The sequence below is a fragment of the Callithrix jacchus genome, chromosome 8 (genome assembly GCF_049354715.1).
Source record: "Callithrix jacchus isolate 240 chromosome 8, calJac240_pri, whole genome shotgun sequence".
In the NCBI taxonomy this organism is placed as follows: Eukaryota; Metazoa; Chordata; class Mammalia; order Primates; family Cebidae; genus Callithrix; species Callithrix jacchus.
The window spans coordinates 20,474,213-20,492,226 of NC_133509.1; the positions used below are offsets into that span (position 1 = coordinate 20,474,213).

The window sequence follows — 18,014 nt, forward strand, 5'->3', positions numbered from 1 at the left end:
TTGGGAAGCTAAGGTGGGAGGATCGCTTGAGCCCAGGAGTTCAAGACCGGCCTCAGCAACAAACTGAGACCCCATCACTACAAAAAATCAAAAACAAAATTAGCTGAGCATAGTGGTGGTCCCAGCTACCTGAGAGGCTGAGGCAGGAGGATCACTTGAGCACAGAAGGTTACTGCACTCCAGCCTGGTAGGATAGAGCAAGACCCTGTCTTAACACAAAACAAAACAGACAAATGAAACAAAACAAATATATACTAAAATATGCTGCATGCTTTATGTCCTACTAAGGGTGGGTAGGAGGGAGAAAGTGAGATAAAAAGAGACACAAAAACGAATAAGGAGCTTGGCCTCAAATGGAAACCAGACATCCAAAACGGGATGGCTGATTACAGGAATGTGTTACAAAGCCCCAGCAGAAGGTGTGTATGGAGTGCTATAGGGCACGGTGAGTGGCCACTGCTGGAAAGAGTGGGGTAAGCTTCACAGCTGAACTAACATTTGCCCCAGACTGTGGAGGAGGACAGCGGATCACACAGGGAGGAGCAGTGCAGCCAGGGATTCCCATGGGTGCGAAGGCGGAGGGCTTAGGACTCAGCGGGATGGCTCACTGCACTTCGCTTATGAGATCCCGCAGGGAAAAAAACAGACTCGCGTGTCTTTACCCTGCAATAACTAAAGCACAATCAGAAGCAAGAGAGAAAAAGGGGAATATGATCCTGAAAACGATTCTAGATACAGCATACAATCTTGTCAGCATTTTAGTGCAGGTACGTCTGAAATGGGGAATTCGTAGCTTTTAGAACAGCTGGTCTGTGACGCTTCAAGCTTCATCGTTCAGGAGATTGAAACAGATACCGAGTTAATTCCAACACCTGCTTTGGCAAAAGCTCAAGGGCACTCCTTCCCAGCGACCAGCAGAGAGAGTGGACATTTCCTCGCCAGTATCTTAGAAAGTTCAGTGGAAAAGACTCAACTTGGCATCCACCTCTCCAATCCTCAACCTGTTCTCCCTTACTGATAGGTGTCTGAAATCTAGCCATCATCACTGATGCTGGAGTCACTGCCACAACTCAATATTTTATTATCGAAATGTCATTAAGTGGGAATAATAATGGACTTAAAATTTAAAAAAAACAAGATACAACTCTTGGTTTTGCCACTAATTTATCTTGGCTACTACGGAACCCTTCGAAAGAAGCTGGATTAATGATCTTTATAGTCCTTTTGGATTCCGAAGACTGATAATCAGAGAATGCCTGGGATAGGAGGAATGCTGACACCCTCTCTGACGGAAAAGGTAAATGGGTCAACCATCACAATGAGAGAGAAGGTGAGGGTGCAAAGTTCTGACTCCCCAAACACCATCATGAATCACCCCACAGATTGGAAGGGACGTTCTCTTTGACCTTTTCTGGGGCAAATACCATCAGGTTCCCAATGTCTAAGGCTCTAAGGCTGCTCTTGAGCCTCCTCAGGTTGCCCCAATTCCTTATCAGTATGTTCTGTGTTGTAGGAAAGTACTAATAATTTCCCTCAGTGCCTTGTTTCCCAAAACACAAGACAGGTACTAAGACCACTTCAAGAACAGACTTTCTTCAGGATAAATGGACGAGAATTAGGCTCAGTTCTTTCCGTGTCTTAAACTGAAGGCAAGTGATATGGTTTGGATTTGTGTCTCCACCCAAATTTCATATTGAACACTAATCCCTAGCGTTGGAGGAGGGGCGTGGAGGGAGGTGACTGGATCATGGGGGCCTATTGTTTAAGTGTGTAGCACCTCCCTCCTTCACTCTCTTCATCCTCTCCAGCCACCTAGGCCATGTCTGCCTTCCCTTTGCCTTCCACCATGATTCCAAGTTTCTCCACTTACAGGGATCACTTAGGTAGAAATAAACAGCAACTGCAGTCTAATAACTAGGTAAGTTTCAAGGATGAAAGAAGCCTGAGGGGGAGGCTAATTCTTTGGATTTAACTTTCTTTTAACTATATTACCTGTCAATGCCTCACCTTCTGTTACAGTAATCTGAAAGCAATAAAACTCAGAGCAGGTCAGATGTCACTCTGTTGTCTAAGATAGGAAAGATAATCTTTCCTGTGTTTCCTGAGGCCGCCCCAGCGATGCTTCCTATGAAGCCTGTGGAATCATGAGCCAATTAAACCTTTTTTCTTTATAAATTACCCAGTCTCTGGAAGTTCTCTATAGCAATGTGAGAATGGACTAACACAGCAAGCAATCTAATCTCTTACCAGATGGACAGCTTTAAAAAATCATGTACAGGGATTTCCGTGCTAGAAGAGACTGTCAGTGACCTCCTGATTCATGCTGCAAACCGTTCACGACTCTAGAAAGGGTGACCCTCGCCACACACACATCCAGGGATACAGCTGCTGCAGTAACTCACCCACATGTCTGGACCTCTGCAGGGAAAACTCCAGCGACCAGAGACCCGGGCTTGCCTCCTACTCACCATGGGCATCCCGTTCTCCTTCTTGCGCCATATCCAGTCTGGATGGGGGTAGCCGACTGACTTGCAATACATCGTGGCATCCTGCCCTTCATTCTTGTTCTCACTCCGTTTATGGCCAGTGATGTCAGGAGCAGCTGTGAGAAAGTGTTAGCCGCGGTTACCATGGAAGCCTACTCCAAACAGGATACAAAGGCCCCACCTTCTGGCTCAGATCCCTACTTCTAATGTCATCAGTCTTTATGCCTACTGTCATACTCAGCTCTGATGAAGAGCATTTCAGGTCAGAATAGGGTAAAGGGACCAACCCCATCCTCCACCCACACCCACTAAAGCTGCCCAGTCAGATATCAGGGTTACTAATACTAACACAGGTGATTCTCCAACCTACTGGAAAAGGATGCAGGCCCAACTGCCCTCAATTAAGGCCTCCTTTAAAGAAAATGCAAACAAACGCTATTATCATCTCTTCTACCAGCCCAAGTTTTTTCTTTAAGCACCTTCACAAACAGGCTGGGTATGGTGGCTCATGCCTGTAATCCCAGCACTTAGGAAGGCCAAGGTGAGTGGATCACCTGAGATCAGTTCAAAACCAGCCTGGTCAATATGATGAAACCCTGTCTCTACTAAAAATACAAAAATTAGCCGGACATGGTGGCAGGTGCCTATAATCCCAGCTATTCGGGAGGCTGAGGCAGGAGAATCACCTGAACCCGGGACATTGAGGTTGCAATGACCCCAGATCGGGCTACCGCACTCCAGCCTGGGCAACAAGAGTGAAACTCTGTCTCAAACAAAGACACCTGCTTGAACAATTATGCATCCTGTCATATGTCACAGATTCCCTGATGGAAATGAGATTCTGAGATCAAACAACCACAATCAAGTCCTATTACAAGGTATGTAAAAACAATGAGTGCTTGGAAAAGCTACTCAATGAACAGCAATGACCAAGTTTCTCCTAGGAAAGAGTGAATCCAGAAACTGGTCTTCACAAGGAGGAAGAAAGGAGTTAACAGGAAATTCAACTAGTGTCCCAAGAGGTTTTTTTTTAACTAACTGATTGAGATGGAGTCTTATTCTATCAGCCAGGCTGGAGCATAGTGGCACGCTCACTGCTCACTGTAGTCTCAAGCTCCTGGGTTAAGTGATCCTCCCACCTCAGCCTCCCGAGTAGCTAAAACAATAGGCACATGTCACTACAGCTGGTTATTTTTAAATTTCTTGTAGAGACAGGGCCTTACTATATTGCCCAGGCTGGTCCTGAACTCCTGACCTCAAGTGATCATCTCACCTTGGCCTCCCAAAGTGCTGGGTTTACAGGTGTTTGTATCTGCACCTGGCCCCACGAGCTTTTATTAACAGCTTAAGAATCTGCCCTGGACACCTGATTTGCAACAATTTCCTAGACTGAACCCACTATAGAAGGAATTTCAAGACATGCTAGAGGCCACTGGTCTTCTCTATTTATAGGGATCACTTAGGAAGAAATAAATAGCAACTGTAGTCTAAAAATTAAGTAAGTTTCAAGGATTGAAGAAGCCTGAAATGGAAATGAATTCTTTGGATTTAGATTTCTTTTATCTTAACTATATTACCCACCAATGCTTCATCAGTTACATTAATTTTTTTTTTGACAGAGTTTTGCTCTTGTCACCCAGGCTGGAGTGCAGTGGTGCAATCTCACCTCACTGCAACTTCTGCCTCCCGGTTTCAAGCGATTCTCCCACCTCAGCTTCCTGAGTATCTGGGATTACAGGCATGTGCCATACACTCAGCTAATTTTGTATTTTTAGTAGAGCTTGGGTTTCACCATGTTGGTCAGGCTGGTCTCGAATTCCTGACCTCAGGTGACCCACCTGCCTGGGCCTCCCAAAGTGCTGGGATTACAGGCATGAGCTACCATGCCCAGTCAGGTTACAGTAATCTGAAAGCAATAAAACTCAAAGCAGGCTGATGTCACACTGTTATCCAAGATAGGAAAGGGAACTGATATGTATTGGTCCAAATTCCAGTTTGTTGGTTCTTTCATTATTCTGGGCTTTGCTGCTATAGCCATTATCAAATGGAGACATCTTGTGTCCTTGCCTACCGCCCAGTGTTCTTGAATTGATAAATAGGATGTCGCAACATTCATCTTGAGACTGTAGAAGCCTGTACGATTGCACCATGGCTAATCTCCTAATCTCATGTTCTACCTTTGACTGGCTTGGTTTTTCTTGGCTTAAAAACAATGCAAAGTTCTACTGCTCCACAGAATGTGCTTCCCAAGCACAAACTGGTTTTACACTCACCCTTCAGAGACACCTGGATGGGCATGGACTAAGCAAGGCCCCAAGCTGTCTCTGTAACCAGTCCCTGCCAAACAGAGGCATGCTCAGTGCCTCTCAGTGTGAAGTGTTTTCTAGATAGGATGTTATAAAAGAAGTATCTTTTTGTTTTTTCCAGGCAAGATTTCTAACTATAGAAGGAAGTGGTCAACCTGGCTCTATCTCATTCCCACAAAGCCAGACTTTTCCCACAGCTACTCAGTCACTTCTCAGGCTGACTATTCAACCTGGTCACCCTTTCTCAGAGCTTACTTCAGTCAATAAATACCAAGGACTCCAAGGAACAGGCTCCACAGTCACAAAGGACTCAGCACGTCCGCACGGCAACATAAGCATAAGGGCTCCCATGTGCTGCTCCATCCCTGCTTCATTCATCTGGCAGACACCTGCTGCTGAACACCCACTACATGCCAGATATGTCAGACTGGTTGGGTAAGGCTTTTGTGATGAGGTGAACGTTAGCATGATTGTGAACAAAATAAGGGAGTATGTACAAGGTTTGGGACCTGTGATAAGTAAGGAATGTTCACTTTCTAACAGGCCCAGGAATCCCGAGTTATCTTGAGACCTCAAGAGGAGAGGAATTTGCCCAACTCATAAGTATTTGACGGTACTAACCCATGGCTAGGCTTGGCTTTTAAAAAGTCTTATCTGAGCTTCTTCATGGGACAGAGTTCTATCAAAGCCGATTTAAAAAGCCAAAGTGAAAAATAATTATTCTTGCTGTACTTTATGCAAATACTCAGGCATGTACAGTAAGACTAACGTTTATGTTGTAAACAAATCAGTTCTAACATCATTTGTTTTTAATAAAAGTGGGTACTGGAGAGAGAAAAACTATGCTTCAAAAGAAAAACTATAGGCTGGGTGTGGTGGCTCACGCCTGTAATCCCAGCACTTTGGGAGGCCGAGGAGGGCGGATCACAAGGTCAAGAGATCGAGACCAGCCTGGCCAACATGGTGAAACCTCATCTCAACTAAAAAATACAAAAATTAGCTGGGCACGGTAGCACGCACCTATAGTCCCAGCTACTTGGGAGGCTGAGGTAGGAGAACTGCTTGAACCCAGGAGGCGGAGGTTGCAGTGAGCTGAGCTCGTGCCAATGCACTCCAGCCTGGCACCTGGTGACAGAACAAGACTCTGTCCCCCACAAAAAATAAAAAAAAAGAAAGAAAAGAAAAACTATAGTACACTGTTGTTAGTTGTTCTTGAGGTTTTTGTTTCTGCAGTTTAGACAAAATTCTAAATTCTTTGTGGGTTAGAAGTCCCCAAACTAATGCTTTCAAATCATTACTTTTAAAATTGGGAACTATACTCCTCATCCTAGGACTGGTTATTGACCCTATAGTAGGCTGTTCACTTTAACACTGCAGTAAAGCTACAGATGAGAACACTAATGCTTTTGATGCACAAGCCTCGGAAGCCCAGTCAGGCCTGCAATGAGTACACTCAACACAGTTGCAAAGCGGCTCCACATTTCTCACCTTGGGGTTCACTCCTGTTCCCACTATGGCCCATCAGCAGGAAGAAGCCAGAGAGATCAAAGGCCTTTTCCCATCTTCACAGCCTACACTTTAAGATTAAGGTGTTATAAAACCCAAAGGAAGGGACTGAAACTGCCTTTGAGACAGTCAAAGAGATCTAACTTAACTGAATCCATCTTGCTTCTAACCTCCAAGCCGTCCTTGTTCGTTCCTGAGCCTAAGCTGAACTAACTTTGGGAGAAACTTAGTTTACAGTTTAAACAAAGATGGTAACAGTCCTTTCCCAAAGCAGACCCCCTTCTTGCCTAGAAACTAGATTGCCTTTGTAGGACTCACCTTAGCCACAAGATTAGCAATTATGGTTTAGGAGTCATGCAGCTGGAAGCTACAAGATTCTGGCCCTCCCTAAACTGCTCCTAAGATCAGGGCTTGAGATATTTTGCAGACCCTGCGTCTGATGGATCAACTGGCCCCACCCAGATCAATAAACGGGTTCATTTGATCTTGTGGCCCCCACCCAGGAACTCACTCAGCACAAGGAGACAGCTCCAACTCTGACCAATCAGCACTCCTGGCTCACTGGCTCCCCCCCACCCACCAAGTTATCCTTAGAAACTCTGCTCCCTGAATGCTCAGGAAGACTGATTTGAGTAACAATAAAACTCACACCAAAAACGAAAAGAAGGGAGTAGGTCACACATATTTATAGGAAGAACACTCTAGGGCGAGGGAAATGCAAAGGCCTTGAGGTAGGAGTGTGCTTGTTATGTACAAGGAATAGCAAAGAGGATTTCATTGGAACATAGTAAGCAATGAGAAGACAGCAGGAGATAGAAGAAATCAGAGAGACTGGGGACCCAAATTAGACAGGACTTTGTAGGCCACCATAATGACTTTAGCAGTTACACTGAGTCAGCCAGAAGCCACTCGTGAATACTACAAGCAAGTATAAAACGATGGGTGTGTTTTAACAGGCTCCCCGTGGCTACTGTGTGAACAAGAACTGCAGAGAACAGTGGAAGCCAGACCAAGGCTATTAGAGTAATCCAGGCAAGGGAGAGGTGGCAGCAGGGCCCCTTGGGGGCAGTAGCAGTGGAAATAACCAGAAATGGTGAGATTCCAGGTATATGTTGGAGGTTGAGTTAATATATTTGCTAATGGATTGAATGTAGACCGTGAGAAGAAATGGAGTCAAGGATGACACCAAGGTTTTGGCCGGAATAACTGTGCGAATGGAGTTGACAGTTACTAAGGATAAGGAAGATTACAATAATAAGAGTGGTTTTTTTTGTTTGCTTGTTCTTATTTTGCTTTGTTAAAAGATAGAGAAATAGTGGTGGTAAAAACCAGAAGGTCAAAGGTTAGAACATGTTAGGTTTAAGATACTGGCAGGAGTGGTGACTCACATCTGTAATCCCAGCACTTTGGAAGGCCAAGGTGTGCAGATCACCTAAGGTCAGGAGTTCAAGACCAGCCTGCCCAACATGGTGAAACTCCATCTCTACAAAAATATAAAAATTAGCTGGGCATGATGGCAGGTGCCTGTAATCCCAACTACTTGGGAGGTTGAGGCAGGAGAATTGTTTGAGCCAAGATCACACCAGCACACTTCAGCCTGGGTGACAGAGCGAGACTCCATCTCAGGAAAAAAAAAAAAGTGATTTATTTAATATCCAAGTAACAATATCAAGCAGGCAGTTAAACAGCAAGTCCGGAGCTCAGGGAAGTGGTCTATGATAGCGATACAGTTCAGATATCAGCTTATATGTGGTATATTTTCTCATTTTCACTCTCCTTTGACCCATTCCCAAGACTGTATGTTAGAACCATCCAGTATGCTGAAAGTTGAGTTTGCAGCTGCACTGCCTCTGAAAAGTCACTATTCTGAAAAGACCCAGACTAGAAGATCCAGATTGGGAAGAGGGCTAGGGACAGTCATCACCGCTGCGTTGGTGTGTGGGAGGAGGAGATATCACTTCCCCTCTTTATTCAACACTCTGGGAAAGGGTGGCCGACATGCTGGGAGACGCTCAAACAGCCTTTGGAAAGGCCGGTGCACTGAGAAACTGAGGCCCAATGCCAAGAGCCATGTGAGTGAGCTGTACCCAGGGAGTGGATCCTCCAGCCCTGATCAAGCTTTCAGATGACTGCAGCTCCAGCCAAGAGCTTTTCTCAGGAAAAGCCCCAAGCCAGAACACCCCACTAAGCTGCTCCCTAATTACTGACTCACAGAAACTGTGAGGTGATAAGTGCTTAACCTTTCATGCCACTAAGCTTTGGGGTAATTTATTATGCATAATTGTATGCATAGATACAAATATACCAATTGATGAAGCAGACATTACCCCCACTTTTTAAAACTGTAATACTCAAGTTTGGAAAAGTAACAATGTTTAAATAGTAAAGCTACAATCCAAGTTCAGGGCTGTCTGAATCCAGAGACCATGCTTTTTGTACTTTACTATGGTGAGGTGAAAATAAACTAGAACAGAGTCCACAAAAATAAAAATATACAACATACGGGGAGGGAGAGCATTAGGACAAATACCTAAGGCATGCGGAGCTTAAAACCCAGATGACAGGTTGATAGGTGCAGCAAACCACCATGGCACATAACGAACCTGCACGTTGTGCACATGTATCCCAGAACTTAAAGTAAAATTGAAAAAAATGCACACACACGCACACACACACACACAACATGCATCACTGGAAACTGCAGAGCAAACAGCCCAAAAGTTATCTGTACCTGTAGATATGCTAAAATATCCTAGACCCAAAGCAGAATTGATTTACCTGTCCGACTTCAACTACTCTGTAAACTACAGCATAAGGAGCAGAGCTTCAGACCTGAAAACAAGGGAATTTGGACTCAATCTCAATCTATTACTCACCAACTGAGTAACCCAGGGCAGATCACATCAAATACTCTGAGTTTTAGTATTGTAAAATGAGAGTAATACTCATGTTTCAGAGGTCTTGTGAAGATTAAATTATATCTCTAATCTAGTACATGGCTGGAACTCAGGGTTAAGCATTTAAACATTAGTCAGGGAAAGACAAGGCTCAGGTTTGGACTCTGCCGTTAATTCTAAGAAATCAAAGATACTGATTCCTATGTGCTCTCCCCACTTGCTGACACAAACAGGACTTTTGTTTGTAGCTCTAAAAATAAGGTTTAATCGGGTCAGATATGATAAATTATCTGATTAATGGCATATTAGTGCCTTGCCTTCTATGGGCTTGCCATTTAGTAAGGAACTGCTTAACCAGGTTTTGTTGGTCCGAAAGCAGGTCTGAGGGTCTGTCTAACCAAGCCTTCATATCCTAAAGGTGACAGAGTCAATACTCTGTGCTTGCCTTTACCCTCTTGGTGGGGCACAGACTAAGTGGCAAGAGTAGGGGTAGGAGCAACAAAGTAACAAAAAGACCCTTAGAAGAGGTCACTGGCCCACTCGGGAATTCATTCACTCTCTGTCCTTGTTAGTCACATATTCTAGTAACACTGGTTAATGGATATCCCTCAGTATCCTAATATATAGCAACACAGGGGTCCCAAAAGAGTCTCAGTTACCCAAACAGCACCTGACCCAATTTCATTATCTGGGCAGTCGGGGACTCTGGCTGAGGACAAACGCATATTTTTTAGTACCCTCTGCTACCCAGCCTGGTGCACTTAGACCAAAGGCTCAGCTTCTAGGCCAGGCTGGATGCTGTAGAAACTGTCAACTCAAGGCCAGGCGCTGTGGCTCACGCCTATAATCCCAGCATTTTGGGAGGCTGAGACGGGTGGATCACGAGGTCAAGAGATCTAGACCATCCTGGTCAACATGGTGAAACCCCATCTTTACTAAAAATACAAAAATTAGCTGGGTGTGGTGGCGCACACCTGCAGTCCCAGCTACTCGGGAGGCTGAGGCAGGAGAATTGTCTGAACCCAGGAGGCGGAGGTTGCGGTGAGCCGAGATTGCGCCATTGCACTCCAGCCTGGGTAACGAGTGAAACTCAGTCTCAAAAAAAAAAAAAAGAAACTGTCAACTCAGGTCATGGAAGCATGTTTCAGATGATATTAAATAAAGTTAACAGAACAGACTTGAGAAAGCGATCAAGGTATAAGGTCTCTTACAGAGACTGCTTATTTGATGCTTACTTTTCAAAGCATATTCATAACCTAGCAACTCATTTTCAAAGAAAATCTATCCTTAAAGGTGTTGTTGGCTGGGCGCGGTGGCTCACGCCTATAATCCCAGCACTTTGGGAGGCCAAGGTGGGCAGATCATGAGGTCAAGAAATTGAGACCATCTTGGCCGACATGGTGAAACCCTGTTTCTACTAAAATACAAAAATGAGCTAGGCATGGTGGCGTGTGCCTGTAGTCCCATCCCAGCTACTTGGGAAGCTGAGGCAGGAGAATCGCCTAAACCCAGGAGGCAGAGGTTGCAGTGAGCCGAGATTGCGCCACTGCACTCCAGCCTGGCAACAGAGTGAGATTCTGCCTCAACAAAAAAAAAGATGTTGTCAATGAGTAGGCTATTTCCAAGTAAACACACAGATTCTGCATTTTCAGTCTTTTTGCTTCCTTTATGTAACCTATCAAATCCCAGAAACACCTATCTCTATGGTGGATAAAATGAACACTTGGCTGAAGGCAGTGGGAGAGTGAAGATTTACTGCTTGCCAAGAGCTATGCCCAAGAAGGACTATGTGACCAGTCAAGACAGAATCAAGAAGGATGCAGGCCTTTGGCTCAGTAAGCATTCTCCACCCGCAGCAGATTCATCATTGGCTGTGAACACTAGAGCAGTCTGGGACACGTGCTTCCTTCTGCAGGTAAAACCACCAAGTAAGAGGTATAGAAGTTTCCTGGAAGACAGCGATTGTCAACCCCGGCTGTACAGCACTATCACCCGGTGTGCCTCAATCTGATGTCCAGGCCACAGTTCATATGAATTAAATCAAAATTGAGAACCACTGTTCTATCACCTTTCCTGGCACCGGTACTGGAGGTCAGATACTGCCACAAGACAGAGATGAGTGCGTAGAGGTGTGCGAGTCATTCGGGTGACTTTTCCAAGCTACGAAACTGACAAAGTGAAATTTTCCAGTAACACTAGGAAAATGGGCTTGGAAATCACTTCCTTCAATAACCAACCTCTCCCAGCCTACATCTTTTTCCTGTGCTGGATGCTCCCTGCCCTCAAACACTGGACTCCAAGTTCTTTAGTTTTGTCACTTGGACTGGCTCTCCTTGCTCCTCAAGCTTGCAGGCAGCCTATTGTAGGAGCTTGTGATCGTGTAAGTTAATGCTTAATAAACTCCCCTTTATATATATGTATATCCTGTAAGTTCTGTCCCTCTAGGGAACGCTGACTAATACACAACCTCTCATCTCTGTCCACATGAGGGAACCCAGACGATCAGAGCCACACAGAACAAAGGAACCTTAAGGATGGGCAATCTCATTCTACTTCATCATGCATTTGAGGAAACTGAGATCCAGGGGAGGGATGTGACTGGTCAGAGAGTCACAGTGTGTTTAATGGCAGGACCACGATGAGAACACATTTCTCCCAACTCTTAATCCAAGGCCTTTTACATGTTACATGCTCAATAGAGCACCATATCTTGATGCTTAGGAGCAGAGGCTCTAGTGCTAGGGTGCCTGAGTGAGAACCCTGGCTCCACCAGTTAACTCAGTCACACTGGGGCAGTTATTTCATTCCCTCAAGCCTCAATTTGCTCACCTGGGAAGTGGAGATAATATTTGCACTTATCCCATAGAGTTGTGGAGACTAAAGGAGAGAAAAAGAACAAATAATGCACCTACGACAGTACCTGACCCATAGTAAGTGTGCAGTAATGTTAGCTACAGTCCTGTTCTTATTAAGGAAGGTCAGGGTGGCACCCTGGAGAGAGGAAAAGAAAGTGCAGGTATGGTTTATGGGCTGAAGGGGATGTTCAAAATGCCCTAGCAACTTCATATTATTATTTTGCCTTCAGACTTCTCAAGTTGTGGCAATTCTGAGTCAAAAGCAGGTTGCTTTGACATCAGTTCTGACCTAAAAGACGTCACAACCTCTACACCTCCTTACCTATCACACCAGCTGCCTCTGCTGACTGTTAGTGAAGAAAGGATGGTGGAGATGCTGTGCATGCTGGAAGTGCCGTGAGAATGCGGTAGGGATTTTTAATTTGCTTGTTCGTGAGAGCTCTTTTTTTTAAAATTTTAGAAGGGAAAGGAAGGGGAAGAGGGAAGGAGTAAAGGGCAAAAGGTTGAAAAATTATAGGGACAGGAAATTTCAACACCTATTCATTCATGAATTCTCTATACAGTGTGCAGTCCCTGGTAGCCACAGCCTCTGAAGAGTACAAGCTGAGGAAAGAGATACCCTTTTCAGTTTAGCTGAGTGGATCCCAGGGAGGCTGGGCTTTGGTCTCCACAAGGCCTCATCACTGCTGTCTTCCCTCTCCTGACCAGCCCTGCTCCATCTTCCTTCTCCACATCTGTGCAGATCACCTGCCGAATACCTGAGAAACATAACCCTCAACAGTATCTTCCTGTTTGTACTATGCCCCATTTGTGTCCTTAAAAAAAAAAAAAAAAAGGAAGAGAATTTAAAAACCTGCTTCAGATACAAGGTCTTCCCATTACATATAGATACTCCTATCCTCCAAATTCCTTTCTTGATGGTAATCTACAGGCTTTGGTTAAAAAGCATGGTCACCTTGGCTCTGTTCCCAGGCCACTGTCCCTCTCTCTGGTTCCTTCAGCCTTTTTTTCTTTTGTAGACCACAGATAGCTCAAGATTTGGTAATCTGACAGATAATGCCCAGTCCCTGGCTCGGCTGAATCCTTCACTCCCCACAGTGCTGAGCCCAGACAACACCCCAGAGATGTTCTGAAAGACAGGAAAAGCCAGATGGGGAAGAAATGGCTGAGAGCAGAAAAGACATTGAAGAAAAATATATGCATGGTCTGGATTATATGCCCTGATGTGCTTACTCAGTTAAAGCCACACAGGAAGGTTCCGAGAAACTCCTTTCGGCCAAGAGGCCACTGATGTTCTCAGACCCTCTCTGTTCTCAAGTACAACCACCTCTTAACGCTCTTACTCAGCAGATTTTTCAAATCGCTACAGCTATAAAAAGATTACTGCCTCTTATCCCGACCCTAAAGACAATAAGGGAATAAAATGAGAGTTTCTATTAAAAGATTTCGGAAACTAACATACACACATGTACTATTCTAAATGCAAGGCAGTTTCTCTACCTCAACCACAATTGGAAGTTAGCTTAGAATATGATCCTGCGCCTACGGCAAATCTTTTAAAATTTATAAAGAAAAAGCGAAATGTTCATAGTCTTTACCAGACTCAACTATCCATAACCTGGAAGACAAGACATTAAACATTCAGGTATTGGGGAGAGAGGGAAAGACAGACTAGAATTCTTTACAAATTTTCTTGAAAGATAAACACTCAGTATATCCAAGGTGGTCCAGAATATGGTTTCGGGTATTTATAAAACAGAATTCTCTCAAGGTCTACTTCTGTAAAACCATGACACCACCACCTGCCTCACCTTCTTCACAGGGCTATTTGTACAGTGAGAATGTAATAGCGCACAGTAAGCACCTTCAATATAACATGTAAGTTGTAACTTGCTTTGAAAATACTCCTGGACTACCCTGGCGACCGCTGCTTCCTACCCGCTGAAGAGAATATAAAGAAAGATGCCTCTAGGGCCACTAAACCCCACCTTCTCAAGCAGCCAAACAAATGAAAAAACCATTTCTGTTTCCACTCTTGAAAGTGCTGCTTAGAAATCATTAGGAGAAATACCTAATGCAGATGACGGGGTGATGGATGCAGCAAACCACTATGGCACGTGTATACCTATATAACAAACCTGCACATGTACCCCAGACCTTAAAGTACAATAAATAAATAAATAATTTGTAAAAAAATTAAAAAAGACCAGAAAAAAAGTACACTCCCTAGTATTAAATAAACTGTTTCTTGACAGGGCAAAAAAAAAAAGGACAGCTAACACTTCTAGCTTACTAATCAGATTTATTCCTGAAACTATTTAGGAATCCAGGTAGTCTATTTAAAATGTACATGTCTACTTAAGGAATCCTTATTCCTACTAAGAAATCAGTGTTAACATATACCCGAATAGTTGATGTTTTATATTAACCTAAAATAAAATGCTATACATTAGTGATATTACAATTTGAATGAAGATTGGTTTCTACCAGCTAAAGTGAAGCTAGCTATCGCCATTAAAGTAAAGTTTCTGGAGCTCTTGTGTTAGATAATGACTAAAATCAGTCTGAGTCGTTGATCAGGTTTGTCACATCAAGTTATATGTGAAGTTCTTGAAAGCAATTCAGTTTCTTCAGTACTTTAAAATCTCTCATGCCTTTTGTCTACACAGTTAATCTTTACTATTGTCACAACACAGGAGTTAAGTTAATGAAAGCTTGTATATGAAGAATTTGCTTGCTAAAGTAAATAATAAAATGTAGTACTTAAAAAAAAGAAATTAACTCAAAGTCACTAACAATTAGTTAGGACTAATTATCTCAGGTTTGGAGAGCATAGTGAACCAGACACCCCACTCCTTCCCTCCCTCACCCATCCTGCCTCTTTGCACTCGGACTTTGTGCCAAAAGCTCAGCCAGGAATGCTGTGTGGCCTCAAGTTTCACAGAGAAGGAGGTCTCCCCACACAACTCAGCTCACCTAGGCTGCGGAGAGCCCTCCCTGTCTTAGAGAAAATGTCTTCCAATACCCTTCATCCTCATGTTGAATAAATATGGCATTCTTCTAAAATGGGTAGAAACCAAGGTTTCTCCAAGAAAAGCCACTGAAGAAATCAAATGCTGAGTTCTCTGGCCTACTGTGACCTATAAGTGTAACTCCTTTAGGCATTCAGAATTAAACTGGCAGTTGGAGGAGGCAGTGGCCACCCCTACATCAACTCACAAGTTAGAGCTGTGTCACTAAGATATTACTTTCATTTAATAATACCATATAATGAAAACCTTGAATATGTCTAAGCCTTTCTTGAATCTGCATTTTTCATCTTCCGAATATTTTAGAAAGACCTGAATACTTATTATACAGACCCTTTCCTTCTCCTAAATTGGTCCTTCTAGCTTCCAGGGATAACTACGGATCAAAAGAACAATGAGAAAGACTGAAAATAAAAAACCTGACCTCAAACAGTAGCCCTGCCTTCTCATGATCATTTTGTGAGAGTAGAAAAAACACTGGATTGGGGCTCAAGACCTGTGTTCTAGACTAGCTCTGCTAAAAACTCACTGTGTGACAGAGAGCTAGAGGTTTCACTTTTCTGGGTCTCAGATGCTTCTTTGAAATAACATGGAAAAGCTAAGATTTATGATGTTAGGTAGTTCCAACTTTCACAGTTCTGTTTGCCCTTCTTAGAACTTTCTGCTACTGCCTCATCTTTCAAAGATTTATATTAAAATTCTAATGAATTATCCACAAACAGCTGATGACCACTCTGTACAATGTACTTTTCCCTGAATCCTGCTGACTCACAGAAGACGTATGTAATCATACTTATAAGGCACTGCTCTAAGAGCTTCACAAAGCCTTGGGCCATAGGAGTTACCAACATTCAAACATTTTTGACATATAAAAACAGAAATTTTATGCAGTTCAATCTATTAACTTATTTAATCCTCCTAATAAACCCATAATGTAAGTACTACTATCCTCATTTTTAAAATGAGGAAAAGGAAACAACGAGAAGTTAGTAACCTGCCAAGGCCACACAGCTAGTCGATGATGGGGTCTGAATTTAAACCCAGGCAGCCAGGCTCCCGAGCCTGTAGCCTAACCATAACATTATATTGTGTCTCAACATGGAAAGAAGAAGAGCTTGAAGACTGGAGTCCAGACCAAAGTATTGTCTTGGAAGGAGAGTGAGAGGCTCACACCACAGCCTCTGCTAGGTTTTACCTTTCACTTCAATGGTGGCATTTGCTTTAGGAGCGCTGGCAAAGTGATATACGCAGTGGTATTCGCCTGAATCCTCAGCTCTCGGCTTATTGATCCTGCAGAGATGAGAAGAAAAACCAAGTGAGGAAACTGAAAACAGTCAAAATATACAACAGAAGGAGAATCAAAGGGGTAATCAGGGATCCTGCTCTCCAAACTCAATGTAACTCACCTCCTTCTACCTAAAAGCAAAAATCCCTCTCTGGGCATCCTAAAACATTAATGTCTTGCTCTTTACCAGGCGCCAAGAAAACAAAGATGGAATGGCAACATGGCCCTTAAACTTAGGATGCTCTAGTTTACTGGGAGAAACAAAATGTAAAAGAAGTAATCAAAATAGAAGGACGTCCAAAGTACTATAGTTTATTTTCAGATATACAGTATAAAACCATCACTAAAAACTTCTTGCTCACCTGGTGGTTCCAGTTAGATAAACAAGAACAGAAAACAAACAAACAAAAAGAAACAAAAAGCAGAAGCTTTCTGAGCTTCTCCAAAGACCTTGTTTTGGTATTTCTGTTCTTCCCACCTTGTCTTTTAGTAGCATGCCTTTCACAAGTCTACTCGCTAACAGACCCAGGCATGGTTTAAAAGGAAAAGAAAAGAGCATCAGACACAGAGATGCAGCTAAAAGTCTTATGATCAACCCCAGGGCCCTGCATGTTCTGGCCCCTCTATCCCTAGCTTCATCCCATGCCAGTGTCTAGCTCTTGTGGTCTCTTTTCAGTTTTTCAATGCCCCGAGCTTGTTCCTGCCTCAAAACCTCCACATAAGATGTTCCATTACAAAGAATGAATGCTCTTCTCATCACTCTTAGTCCACCTAACACCTTTTCCCTCAGGTCTTGGCTTACATGTTAGTTTCTTCCAGCCCCAATCTAAATCTCATCTCCTTCCACAAAATTCTCTCTCACTACTCTGTGCTTCTTCACAGTACTTACCATGTGTGTGATTATATATTGATGTGACTTCTCGATTAACGTCTGGCTTCCCAACAGACCAAGTTCTATGTGGATAGGCACTGTTTACTTGGCATACAATCCCATACCCAGGACCTAGTCCGGTACCAGGAATGAGGCAGGGGAATGAATGAATAAATGAATCAATTTTTGAGTGAACACAAACACAGAGCGAATATCTGTGCTTGGGTTCAGATCAAATTAAGCAGAGTAATAGGAAGGAGTGTAAGAAGAGTGTATGGGTCGGGTGCAGTGGCTCATACCTGTAATCCCAGCACTTTGGGAGGCTGAGGTGGGTGGACTGCTCGAGCCCAGAGGTTTGAGACCAGCCTGGGATACATGGCAAAACCCTATCTCTACAAGAAATAAAATATTAGCTGGGAATGGTGGTGCACATGTAGTCCTAGCTACTCAGGAGGCTAAGAGGTGGGAAGATCGCTTGAACCTGGGAGGTCAAGGCTGCAGTGACCTGTGATCACGCCACTGCACTCCAGCCTGGGTGACAGAGCAAGATCCTGCCTCAAAAAAAAAGAAAAAGAAATGTATATGGCCAGAATCGCACTTCATCTCAATCACACAGGGTGATCCCAAGCAAGCTTTCTTACCCCTGCGGGCCAACTACACAACAGCTCAGTACACTCTGGCCTACATGCACATACACCGAACATGTATAGAAAGATTGGTAAAAAAAGGAAAAACACCGGCCTCCAGATCAGAGGAGAAATATTTATATATGGCTGAGC

General features: G+C 43.7%; 1 protein-coding gene across 10 annotated transcripts in view; it reads right to left on the reverse strand.

Annotated features, from left to right (window-relative positions):
- NPTN (neuroplastin) overlaps window positions 1-18,014 on the reverse strand; it is a 71,233-nt gene that overhangs the window by 10,138 nt on the left and 43,081 nt on the right. For all 10 annotated transcript variants that reach the window (XR_004729606.3, XM_009005220.4, XM_009005219.4 and 7 more), the window contains 2 exons: window positions 16,275-16,369; window positions 2,469-2,602 (listed from right to left, as the gene is read on the reverse strand). Coding sequence is in view for 9 of the 10 variants with exons in the window: in XM_009005220.4 (XP_009003468.1) it covers window positions 2,469-2,602; window positions 16,275-16,369 (229 nt within the window). In the remaining variant the exon portion in view is untranslated. The remainder of the gene's footprint in view (window positions 1-2,468; window positions 2,603-16,274; window positions 16,370-18,014) is intronic.